The 13,071-nt window shown below is 50.9% G+C and overlaps 3 protein-coding genes across 3 annotated transcripts in view; 1 reads left to right on the forward strand and 2 right to left on the reverse strand.

The window, feature by feature from the left end:
* The window catches only part of LOC149357174 (protein ELYS-like), a 41,000-nt gene extending 37,237 nt beyond the window's left edge, over positions 1-3,763 (reverse strand). Inside the window, exon 1 of the mRNA XM_089576522.1 lies at positions 3,745-3,763. The gene's annotated coding sequence lies outside the window, so the exon portion shown is untranslated. The remainder of the gene's footprint in view (positions 1-3,744) is intronic.
* Positions 3,764-8,536: 4,773 nt separating this feature from the next.
* On the forward strand, positions 8,537-10,598 carry LOC149357175 (uncharacterized). Its single transcript, XM_089577895.1, has 3 exons — positions 8,537-8,742; positions 9,485-9,620; positions 10,146-10,598. Exons 1-3 carry the CDS (start codon positions 8,537-8,539, stop codon positions 10,596-10,598), a joined length of 795 nt encoding a protein of 264 aa, XP_089434021.1.
* Positions 10,599-11,453: 855 nt separating this feature from the next.
* LOC149357176 (uncharacterized) lies at positions 11,454-12,742 on the reverse strand. Its single transcript, XM_089576523.1, has 2 exons — positions 12,417-12,742; positions 11,454-12,030 (listed from the first exon to the last, which is right to left on the reverse strand). Exons 1-2 carry the CDS (start codon positions 12,740-12,742, stop codon positions 11,454-11,456), a joined length of 903 nt encoding a protein of 300 aa, XP_089432649.1.
* Between the last annotated feature and the right edge of the window lie 329 nt (positions 12,743-13,071).

The raw sequence follows: 13,071 nt of genomic DNA on the forward strand, positions 1-13,071 counted from the left end.
ACACCTACTTGGGCTATGGAAACAACGTCGCCGGGCCATAAAAGCTTGGCGCCACTGTAGATCTAGCCACGCATTGAAAATAAAAGTTGCTGAACTAACGCAAGCAGCCCAAGAATACGCTGACCAACTAGCCACGAACAACTGGCTTCAGCTCTGTGATGACATGGTCGAGAGACTCCACACTCCAAAAGTCTGGCACATTATGCGCACCCTACTTGGACAGGGTAAACCTCGTAACACACTTCAAAAGCTACAGTTGGCCCTCTCCGTCTCACAAGAAGAGCTGGCTGAGCAAATCAGAAATCAATTTTACCCATCCTCTACTTCTCCTGCCAGCTCCCCGTCATACCCTTACACCGAAGAAGAAGCAGACGAGCAAGGAATGAATTCCGACTTTACATTCGCCGAACTTCAGGCTGCTCTACGCTCCCTTAAGCGAAACACAGCACCCTGCCCAGATAAAATTACCTATGGTATACTCCGTAATCTCCCCGATTCAAAACTAGACGAACTTATTCAGATTATTAATACTGTTTGGCGCTCCGGGAAAATTCCCGCTGCATGGAAAGAGGCACACGTAATTATGATTCCGAAACCAGGAAAATCCTCTGCGCTCATCACTAACCTCCGACCTATATCCATGACTTCTTGCCTAGGGAAGCTGATGGAGAAGATGGCCCTTACCCGCCTCGAATGGCACCTGCATACCAATCGCTGTCTTGCTCCCACTATGGTCGGATTCCGCGCCCACGTATGCACACAAGACATTGGACGGCAAATCTATGAGGATTTGTACGCCTTCCCAAGCAGCGCACAGCTTCGAGTTTTGACCGGCGTGGATATCAAAAAGGCTTTTGATAATGTCGCCCACTCCGCAATTCTCACCAACCTGGCAGACACTCGCCCTGGGGTCCGCATGTTCAACTACATCAAAGACTTTCTTACAGACAGGACCCTCCGAATCATTGGCCCCGACGGCACACCTTCCGCCCCCTTTCCCCTCACCGCAGGTACACCACAGGGATCCATTCTTTCATCTATGCTTTTCAACTTGGCAATGAAAGAACTGCCCCGAAAACTCGCTGAAATTCCTGGCCTACGCCACGCTATATATGCGGATGATATCTCTCTCTGGTCTACCACAGGAAACGCCGGGGAACTAGAATCCACTTTGCAGCAAGGCCTCGACGTCGTTCAGGAGCATGCACGCCGCATAGGTATGAGTTGTTCCGCCGAAAAGTCGGAATACATCGTGGTTTCTAACGCTCCTCAAAAAACCGCTTCTTCCTACCGCGAACTCATTCAACTCTCTCTCGCGCAAACCCCTATTCCCCGACGGAGCCACATCAAGATCCTTGGCTTCACTTTTCAACAAGATGGCAAGTGCAACGTGTGGCTTAGCCAACTCCTGCAACAACTGAACCAAATTCGCCACATGCTGTCCCGCATATCTCGTCAAAAGCATGGACTCAGAGAACACGAACTCCGTCGAGTTATAGAAGCACTCGTTTATTCGAGGGTCATGTACGCCTACCCCTATCAACGCCTCACATCCTCTCAAGTAAGCAAACTGGAAGCCTCTCTGCGTCGCTTCACTCGATTAGCCATGGGAGTTCCCATCTACGCCGCAAATGCTCTGATCGCAGACGCCGCCATTTTCAACTCCCTCGAAGAACGCGCAGCAGCACACCACCGAGCCCAGATACACCGTCTCTCTACCTCCGAGCAAGGCAGAGACCTCCTCAGCCTTTTCGGACACACCATTTCCCAACTACCCCCGCTTCAACCATCTGCTCCCCCGTGGAAAAGCCTCCCGCGTCTTACTGTAAAACCCATTCCACGCCACATGTCTCCAACGATAAATCCCGGGCGGCGTGAAGCACTGGCGAACCATTTACCCGTACTGTGCCACGACACTTACTATACCGATGCCCATATCCTCGAGCACCAAGTAGTTACTGCAGTAGTCGGCCCTCGAAGCACCTCCACACATCTCCACACAGGAGTGCCCTCCTCAACCGACGCAGAAACTCTGGCCATAGCAGAGGCGATTACGCTTCACGACCACCTGTCCTCCACCATCACCATACGTGCAGACTCTCAGGCTGCCATACGCTCATTCGAATCTCAAAAACTCCCTCCCCATATCCTAGACACTTTGCTGCAATACCTAACAGCCCACCCTACGCTCCATGTCCGCCTTGAATGGATTCCTGGTCATCAAGGTATACCGGAGAATGAGCTTGCTCATGCTCTGGCCCATGAAAAAATACCACCGGGCCCTCCGACTGCCTGGCCAGCCCATTATAATCCCAAGGCAGACCGCGCTACACACCGACAGGACCGTCGCGAACACCTTCGCAATTTGCGGCACATGCGACGAACCCTTACGTCACCCTCCCATTTCCTTTGCCGTGCTGACGCCACTCTAATTCGACAGGCACAGACTAACTCCCTTCCCTGCGAACTGTATTCCCACTATATCCTTCATAAACCGGGCAAACCCGCCTGTCTCGTGTGCGGAGAGCATCCCTCCAACATTCATACATATTGGTTATGCCCCCGCGCAACTAACTCTCCCACCATACCTTCCTCGCATACCTTGCCTCCCCCCTTTCACCTCACGTGGGCCCGATGGACCGCTCCACCAACCTCTCTGCAGCCCACCCTCTGGCCGCTCCTCGCCGCCCACATCCGACGCATCCAAGGGACACGTGGCCCTACTCCGCCACCGCCGATAAATAGCGCCCACCAAACGGGCAACTAAGAAGGCTCGGACTTGAGCTGAAAAATAAAAGTTATCTCTCTCTCTCTTCCCGTCATTCCGATTAAGCGTATGCGCTGTCGTCTGAATAATCAGCGATTCCAGATAGAGGCGTGATATCTTGTCCTTTTCTTATTCGATCACACGTGCCTCTGCCCAGTCTATGTTGCGTTTGGCGGATACTGAGTGCTCGGCAAGCGCATTTTGATCTGCGCGCCGGTTTTTGACGTCATTCGTGTGGTCACGCAGTCTCCGCTCAAAGTCACCCGACTCGCCAGTGTACACAGACGGGCAGTCCGCATATGGGATCGAATAAATAACACCTGGGAACTTTTCCTCCTTCAGTTATTCTTTGACGTGCACAAGCTGACTCCTCAGCTTTCGAGCGGGTACATGCGCGGTCTTCACATCGTATGACCGTAATATGCGCGCCAAAGGTTTGCTGATGCCAGGGACATAGGGAATCGCGGCTCGTTTCTGGGTTGCGGCATTTGCCTGCAGCCTGGGACGTTCAAATTGACGCTGTACAGAGTCCATGACGTGTAGAGGATAGCCACAGGTGCACAAGTCTCGCCGTACACGTACATCTTCAGCAATCTGGTCTTCTCCTCTGGTACAGCCTCTGGGCACAGCCTCTAACCGCTCCAGTCAGAGATTCATAGCGCCACTCTGCGGATTAATTTCGACAGCCAAAACATAATCGAAATTCAATGCGAATCATCGGCTACGGCCGCTAAGAACTGTGCGAGCAGGTGTTCGCATTGCTCTACCACCAACTACGAGGCATACAAAGAGTACAGAGTTATTTTCCAAAGCTACTTATCCAGCGCGCTGTTCTGGAGGAGAGAGGCTGAGTGCCATGCTCTTCGCAAATAAATGCGTGGAAGCAAAATACATGCTAGCGCAGCGGCGCTGAGAAACGGGGAGGACTCGGCGTAGACCTTCGTCACTGCTGTTGTGTTTGATCAGGCAATGCTCACCTCCTATGCATATTCGTTGACGCCGGCGTGGAATCTGATGCCTCCACACCGCGAATGGCTTTGGGGCCGCGGCTGCCGCGGCGCCCAGGGAAGCAGACGACGCGCCGCGCTGCGTCACAGTCGCGCATGCGCAAGGAGCAGCGAGGGTGAGATCCGAGTGGTGAAAGCCTCTCCCAGCAACGCGAAGCTTGTGATTCAGAGCTCTCGGCGCTCTGCGTCTTTTCTTCGCCCGCGCTAGCCTCTCAATTATCGGAAAAAAACCAGTTCTCGTACTATCTCCTTTTTCTTTCTGAACAAGTCTTCTTGTCCTGTCCTGTGCGTACACAGTGGATTCGCGGCCATGCTCACGATAAGCAAAATATTGATGTGTTTACAATGAGACACTTTGAGAAATCAGACATCCTGCCACCTTCCCCTCTTCCCACAGATCAGTTCCTATACCATGTTTCCGGGAAGCAGGCTTGGCGTCAGCGAACACGCGCTCTAATTCCTCCGTGCTCGTATCCTCTCCCCCGTAGTCTCACTCGGAATGAGAAGGTATCTGTGCGCCGCCGGATTCGGGCAGGAGCGGCTCTGACACCTTCTGTGCATCATCGGTGGCGTGACAAACGTTCAGAAGAGACTGACAAGTGTCCGCATTGGGGTTCTGTGCCAGACCAGTGTGATGAAAAAAATTGGCTGCGGTTTAGCTCTGGTTAAACCTGGAGTGACGCGATAGCTACAGCTGGCCGAGTGGGACTCACTGAGTCTAATTGCACAGTCAGTCTTTCGCCGCTATATGTTTCGCTGGGCGTTCCTTGTTCATCTTCGTCCCTGGACTGCGTAATTTCCTTTCCTCAATTTCATTTTCTTCATTACTGCCCCTCTTTCTGTTTCTTCTTTCACCCCCACTTCCTCCACTCCCCTACAAACGGCTGACGGGTGTCCACCGAGATATGCGAGACAGTTACTGCGTAATTTCCTTTCCTCCAATACAATTTTCAGTTTCTTCATTACGGCCACCCTTTCTCTTTCTTCTTTCACTTCCACTTCCTCCGTCCCTGTAAGGTGGGGTTCGGGTGTCCATCGCGACGGTTGCTAGGCAACGGCTCAAAGGCGGTGCGACCACGGCCGTGATGCAACCACGGCGAAAGTGCGACCATGCTGAAGAGGCGAAGCGGCTGGCGTACGTAGCTACAGTAGTGTATAGATATCGCTACAAAACACATGCTGTGGACTTGCCCGGCTACAGCTTCCGCGAGACGACGCTTTTAAAGGGAGGTAGGCCTGCGATGGGACGTTGCAGGAGACTATCGCAAGTGGACTCATGATAATCGCTTTATCGAGAACTTTTGCCACTTTTTAAGCGAGGCTTGTTTACACAACTTCTAACTTTCTCTCCCTTCCTCATTATGGTTAGTTTATTGGGGTTTAACGTCCCAAACCAACTCAGGCTATCAGAGACGCCGTAATGAAAGGCTCCGGAAATTTCGACCACCTGGGGTTCTTTAACGTGCACTGACATCGCACAGCACACGGGCCTCTAGAATTTCGCCTTCACCGAAATTCGGCCGCCGCGGCCGGGTCGAACCCGCCTCTTTCGGGTCAGCAGCCGAGTGCCGTAACCACTGAGCCACCGCGGCGGGGCCTTTCTCATTATGCATACTGGGAAACGTCTCAAATAAAAAAAATCTCTGCCTCTCCCGTAACCGAGACTAGAGTAAGCATGAAATGTTTACGGGCATAACACATTGTGTAAAATCTCTGCCTCTCCCGTTACCGAGAGTAGAGTAAGCATGAAATGCTGGGCGATGCAGAAGCGTACGTGGAAACGACGAGACGCAGGCCTGACAAGAATGTATACTTGTCCACTGACCCCGGGGAACCAGTTATGCGCACTTCCTTTCCTTAAAATTATCGCAGAGCGTAAAACGTCAACGCCAACGCCAATGAACACAATGAACGCCGAGGGCCTATGTCTTCAGCGCCGCGTTTTTGGCACAAATTTGTCAATGTCTGCAGCCCACATCTCTTTCTCATCACCCCACGTACCTATAAGCGCGATTCAGGCGTCCACTGACCCAGGGAGCAAGGTATGTGCACTTCCTTTCCTCAAATGGCCGCCGCGGTGGCTCAGTGGTTATGGTGCTCGGCTGCTGTCCCGAAAGACGCGGGTTCTCTTTCTCTAAGCGGCCTTCTCTCAAAGCCCCTAACAGATCACGTATGACAACGAAGTGTATTGTGGCATGTATGTGCTTTTTGCACGCGTTATTAGAAATCGGAAATTATAATTCCGTGCATTATAAAATGCACAGCTCGACTGATATCTTGATAAACATTGAGAAGACACTGGCAGCAGTATTTTTTGTGACTCGTTTGGAGAGCAACCGGCGCTTGTATGCCGGTCCCGTAGGAGGGCTTAGAGAGTCTCGTTAAATCTCGTTAAGTCTCGTACGGTGCCCGGATGTTCTCGTTTCAGAGCCCGGATGAGTGGAATTCAGTGCCCGGATTATGGCTCTCGGTCTCGGCGTGACGTCACACCACTGCCGACAACGGGAGCTAAAAGCATTTCATGCTTAAAAAGAACTTCAGTTTGTAAATTGTGACGACGTATGCAGGTTGCCATTGAAGATTTCAGATTTTTGCCCGGAAGCATCATCGCTGAAATATGGAGTCAGCTAGTGACTGGCGAATCAGCACCAGCGTGCCGGTTGCAAGCTGCGTATAGGAGCGCTCGGCCACCGCGCTGGCCCAACGCACAGCCGGCCTCTCGCTTTTCATCTGGTGGGCCTAAATGGCCGGTCCAGGGTCGGTGACCGAGGTGTTGCCTGTGCTCCTGGCTCCCCATTTCGACCCGCGCTTTTGCCAAGCTCGTGAGCCGATTACATCGAAATTCTGCCACAAGCCGAGCGCGGGCCAATGGTCGGCAGTCAGCCAGTTTTGCTTGGGTTATTCTGCTTGAAGCAAAACAAACAGGAAATATCTCGATAATCAGCTGTCACCCGATGTTAACGGAATAGATGGAGCTCAAAGTGACCTTTTAGGGGCTCACGGCTATGTAATATTCAGTTCCTAATGGGGTTCCAACACGAAGCCGTGGAGCGAGGCGAAACTGGCAGCGATACCGCCGGCCCGCCCGTCTGGGCATCAGGTGATGTCGGCAGTGTGATGCACAGCGCAGGGCGGAGCGATCGACATGAGAGGCGCTCATTGGCGGTGGGTTACAGTGTGAAGCCTCCTACCAGGGTGACTTTTTCTCGCCTTGTTAAGCGCGCTTAAATTTCGTTCATGAAACTTTTTTTGGCTAGACTGTTCGGAGGATGATCTCCAAATCTGCTGCTACAACAATCCCCCTAAACTAAACATTAAAAGTGCAAACTAACGCCTTTAATTAATTGGCGCACTAACTAAAGCAGGGGTTCTCAAACTGGGTTCCGCGGAACACAGGGGTTCCGCGGGCTGTCTTTTTGTGTTCCGCGAGAACCCTCACCGTCCCTGACCCGGCAGCTGATATGAGACTGGCTCTGAGTGCTACTGAGCCACGCTTGAACTTGCTCTTAAAAGGGAAGCAGTACCACCCATCACACATCACATAAACATTTAACCTCTGCAACTTTCCCTTTGCAAAAATGCCCTCGACAACATTGCTAGGTAAGTGAAAGCGGGGGGCGGGGAGGGGGGGTTCCCTGGAACTTATTGAAGGCTTTTGGGGTTCCTCCAAGCAAAAAAGTTTGAGAACCCCTGAACTAAAGCATTCTGCTTCTTACCTGGTGCCAGCCGTTGGCCCCATTGTAGCACAGAGCTGAAATAAATTTTGACCAAGTTTTCTGTAAAAAAAAAAGTCGGACCATCGAACAAAGAAAGAACAGCGGTATAATCGCATGTATATTGCATCCTTCAGGGCTACTTTCATTGTTGTCTTGCTGTATATGAACGCCCATATTAGAATTTATAGACCCTCTTTTCTGTTTTTTTTTTTGTCTCGTGCAACAATCGTATGTATTACTGTTAATAAAGAATAAACTCTGAAAAAAAAAACGGCGATGACAGATCGGTCTAAGGCGTCTGAAAACAAAGCTGCTCTGTTGGCGCTGGAGTCGGTTCGAATCCCGCTCGGGGAAGACTTTTACTGCGAAAGCATGTACCAGTGTCCTAGTGCGAAAATACCGACATCTGCAGCCTCGGAGATGGTTATTTCTTTTTTTAGTGAGCAGTCTTATACCCCTGTCACACGGGCATTTCGAAGGCCCTCGAGTCGATAGACTATCGACTCGAAGGCGATCGAGCGCTGCTACACGGCCAGTTTCAATGGCCATCGACTCAATAGTCTATCGAGTCAACGGAGCAGCCCGGAACTCTATGGAGATTTCGAGGGCCTTCGAGCGCTCCCAAGGTTGCTAGCGTTGCTTCGAGCGGCGCCAACGCGCACTCTCGTGCACGGTGCGTTTGCGGTATGAGAGCGTGAAAAAACGTTCTTCTCCTAAACTTTAAAGCACGCAGAAAAATATTAGCCTATAAAATTATTTAACAATTGTATGGTTTTGGTTTACAACGCATTAATTTCATACTCTCGCTCGCAGTAACAAGCGTGCGAGAAGCAAACACAACGAAAAGCTCAGCCATTTTGATGTATAGTCCTCAGATCACTTTTTACGCGATAGTTTTTCATACAATTTTCCTGGCTTTTTTGTATATTTTCCGCCGATTCCACCCCACGCGTTATTTTTTATTCTGCCTGCGGTGGTGCGAGGTCTTTTACGTCCCCCTTAATTTTTCTGTCTCAGCTTTTTTGTTTTATTTTATTTTTTCTGAAATGACGTCGGCGCCACGGCAGTTGTGGGGAGACCGGGAAACGCTTATGTTGATAGACTTATGGGAAGATCGCCTCGCCGACTTGCGTCGTCAGAAGAGGAACGGCGGCGTGTACGAAGAAATTGCTCAACGTTTACGAGAAGCCGGCTACTATAGGACGCGCGCCCAAGTTCACAACAAGATCGAAAACTTGGGGCAAACGTACCGGTAAGTGGCTTTTCTGTGCGCGCGGATTGCAAGCATGCGGTCTGTCGCGGTAAAAAGTTCGCAGCCTTGTCAGCGTTGTTTTTGAGACACCCTTTGTAACGCAACATTGTTTTTCACTGCGCTGCATACTCGCATCTTTCGCAGCAGCGCAGTTTGTAAACATTGCTGACTCAAGTGACTACAGTCAGTCCAGTTTTACGTAGCGCAGCACGAAATGACACATTGATCGTCAGCACTTGCCTTTATTACGCGACAGCGTATACAGCGGTGTTGGTACAGCTCGTCACAGCACTTTCCTTTATTGCGTGACGGCGTATACAGCGGTATTCATATAGCGCGTTCGGTCGAAAAGCCGTCGGCGTCGTAGTAGTTCCGGGCACCGCGCGTCGGAAAAAATCGTATCATGCCACCCGTTTAGCCCAGAACGTTCCGGATGGTGTCATACGATCCAACGTTTCGTACACCATAAACGTACTAGTTAAGTTGGAGCCTAGTTCGCGGCAGGGATTCGAACCGGTGACCTATAATCGGGCGCTGCGTATCATGCGCGGTTCGGGTGTCCAGCAAGATAAGTGAGAACGTTGCTGCATCATTTTCTTTCCTGAAAAGCGCCGCGCCGAACGAGCGATGGCGTTCAGCGGACTCCCTGGCAGCGCTGCAAGGCGCTCTGGCCTACCAGGCGAAGCTGAAGTGTCCTCCAATTTTTTTTCTTGTCTCAGTCGCCCTTGCAAAAAACTTTCAGATTGTGGCTGAGGAAGAGAACGACCGGTTCTGGAGCGGTCACATGGGAATTCTTCTGGCGCATACACCAGTTCCTTGGCACGCTGCCGGCCAATGATTCCTCCACGGCACAGGAAAGCGACATAACAGTTGAAGAGGTATGTTGTAGTATTTATAGCAGCTATTAGTGCTGCACAGCATGCTTGGTAGTGCAAGAGCTAATCACATTAGCTCATCATTTTCTTTAATAGTGCTTTGCAAATGCTTATTTTGAAGTCAATGATGGGAATTCTCAAATGGAAATTGCGGTCAGCATCTATAAAGATTGACAGCTGCAGAAACTGCGGCACCTTAAGTGATTTTAGCCAGCATGTCTTCACAGAAAGGCTTTTATTTACAGCTTTCTGCAGGAGATTAATTGCTGCAAGATACCGCCAGTATCACAATGGCAGTGAACCCAGCATAACAGGGTTTGCCTCAAAATCACTGTGAGAACTAACACTAAGCAGTGCTTATTTCAGCCTAGTCATGTCAGTAAGGTGAGCTGTGTGTGCTGCTTAAGAATGTAATGGATGTGTGGCCACCCAGTACCAAATGGAAACGTGAACTGTGGAGTTTTGCAAAAGGCATCTTTAGCTGCCTATTCTGTTCTTGCCCTGCATAACAGTATGACTGCCACGCAGATCATTCATCAGATGGAACAAGGTGAAACCGCTGAAGCCGTCACCACCACAATGGCAGTGCACGACACGCTGCCCTTCGATGATCATGACACAGGGTCACCGCAGCCGATGACACCACCAGCAGTCGGCTCACCAGCAGCCGTATCATCAGCTGCCGGGTCACCAGGAGCCCTATCACCTGCCCCACCAGCCACAGCATTGGCTGCCACACCAGCCACATCGTCGGGTGTCGCAGCCGAGGCTGTGACACCAGCCACAGGCCAGCCTCCCTCCAGAAAGAGGAAAAGGGGGGCAGGTGCTCTGGCTGAAATTCATGGAGGGCTCCTGCAAGAGCAGAAACTCTTGCGGGAGACCTTACAAGCAGCTCGGGCGAAGGAATTCGAGCAGAGAGAGAGGCAGATTGCTCTGCAAGAGAAGCTAGTGAACGCCCTAGAAAAATTCTTCAGCAAGTAAGCAATAAAAGCTAGTTTATTCTAATTTATATGTGTTCATTACAATGCCATGGCCTGAATGTGTGCCGTAAGAGGTCAGCAGTGCAAACATGACCAGCTCAACCCTGTGGTGTAATGCTGGATCGTGTATAGACATGCTGTGCATTAAGCATTAGCTATGCAGAGCATGCTTGCATGCATACCACTCGTCTGTCATTTATGTCCAGGATTGCTGGCGCACCAACTTTGGCATGTTGCTTCCTACAAGTTGCATTTTTTTTGCAATTCAGTTCCTACCTGTCCCTACTGAGCTGACACAAACAGCTTCCGCATTTTTATTGTACACAGAATAGTGACGCCACTGAAATGACATTAATACAGTGCAAGCTGTTTCTTTTTTCTATGCATTTGTCATTTCACCAGGGGCTCAAACATTACAGTGAAAACCTTTTGGCACTGAAATTTTCAATGCTGTCTACTGCTGGAGGCATGGAAAAAATACTGCCAAATGGAAAACCATGTTTCATACCCTATGATTTGGCTTTCAAATGTTCTGCAGTGTTTCTTAGTTCCACACGGAGGCATGTGTGTGTTTGTGTAATGAGCTTTTGATTGCTACAAAAAATGAGGTTGATAAAGTTAAATCCTGTGAACCTTAAGATCAAGTACGCAGATAGCTGTCTGCGTCTAGATTATGTTGTAAATAATGACACTGATTTGAGAAGGGAACAAACGGTTCCGGAGACGTCATCTCCATGGTTCTGCCAAGGCAGACTCTTGGTGGCCCTGAAAAGGACCGTTCTTGTTGAGGCGACCGTCAAGCACATCACATTCCTGGTACACTGCAGGGTGTAAGCAGCCGCACCGGCTATGGAACTCATCCATGCTTGAAGAAGTGCACAAGCGCCGTCCTCACTTCACAGCCAGTGCCTTCTTGAACATCTGTACAGTGCTGTGGCTGCTGGAGACCATCGTTGTTGCTTTCCAGCTCTGTCAGCCACTGCTGCAGGACCGCATCTCCAAACTCCTCGCACACATTGTTCAAAATGCAGCACGCACGAATAGCCAGGCGGGAATTTTCTATCGAACATTCCATGCGCTTCAAAATGAAGCGGAACCGGGCCTTCAGCCTGCCAAAGGCATTTTCGACCACTCTCCTGGCTTTGGATAGGCGGTAGTTGAAAAGCCTGTCATCACTGGTCAGGTTTCCGCGGTGGCTGAATGGCTTCATTAAGTTGGTGGAAAGCGGGAATGCCTGGTCGCACAAAATGACCGGAGGCACTGCTGTGCCACCCATGATGGCACGTGGCTGACGAAACAGTGGTCCATTCACGGCTTGTTCCAGCTTGGAGCCACTGTAAACGTGTGAATCATGGCAGCGGCCTGGCGAGCCAACTTTTATGTACAGGAACCTGTACCGGTGGCCCACAAGGGCAAGCAGGATGATGCTGTACCTGCAAATAAAATGTGCGGTTAACATGACTGACACATTGCACATGATGATAGTGATTTGAGCATAACATTACAATGCATTCAATATGCCCCTGCTTGCTCTCGGGAGGCACATCTGCATGTTTTGAGGGGACAACATTACAATGCATACAATATGCCTGTGCTTGCTCTCGGGAGAATCATCTGCATGCTATGAGGGGACAACACACTGCCTGACACTAGCGGTGAAAAGGCGTGTTTCGCTCGCAAAGTCAAATTGAACTCACGCCGGTAGGCACTTGCAATTGCGCCTGTTTCGTTTGTTATTTGGTCCCTTCGTGTTTTTTAGTTTTGCATAAGACTCCGATATAGTCAACCAACTCGTCCCTATGTTAGCATTGTTGCTTACCATCCTTTGTAATTCCTGTAGTCCGCGGCGTTTTCCTTGGGAGGTGACACGGGAAAGTGGCACCCGTCCAACGCTCCGACCGCTTGCGGAAACTGGCACGCTGCGTTGAACTCCTTAATGTGTTCAGGCATGGTGTCCAGCGTCGGCACCTTCACCCAGTCACCTTCCATTAGGTGGACAACGGCCTCGCAAAGCTCGCGGTACGCCTGGTTCACTGTCGAGCGTCCGACGGCGAACAACTCTGCGATGCTGCGTTCTTCGCTTGAAGAGCACAACCGGTACAGCCCGATGGCGACTCGCTTGTCGACAGGGATAGCTTCCCTCATGTTGGTGTCTTGCCGCTCGAGCAGCGGTCGCACAGCGTCGACAATGTAGCGGAAGGTGGCGAGAGTCACACGAAACGCGCACTTAAAGTACCTTTCGCCAAGCTGCGGCAGCGTCTCTTCAAACCACTTCGTGTTCCGGTCAAAACACCACCTTTCGCGGTTCACGGTCCTGCCGCATGCGAATATGGACGCGTTCAGTGCACTGACGTAAACAAGCTCTTCTTCGATCCGATCTGCCTCGGCTTTCGACGCCTCGATGTCAGCGTCAAGCTGAGCGATGGCAGCCAGAAGCACCATGACCTCCGTCTGTGCATCCCGAGTGTGTCGCG

The sequence above is a fragment of the Amblyomma mixtum genome, chromosome 3, assembly GCF_055824585.1.
Source record: "Amblyomma mixtum isolate Tamu chromosome 3, ASM5582458v1, whole genome shotgun sequence".
NCBI classification, from domain to species: domain Eukaryota; kingdom Metazoa; phylum Arthropoda; class Arachnida; order Ixodida; family Ixodidae; genus Amblyomma; species Amblyomma mixtum.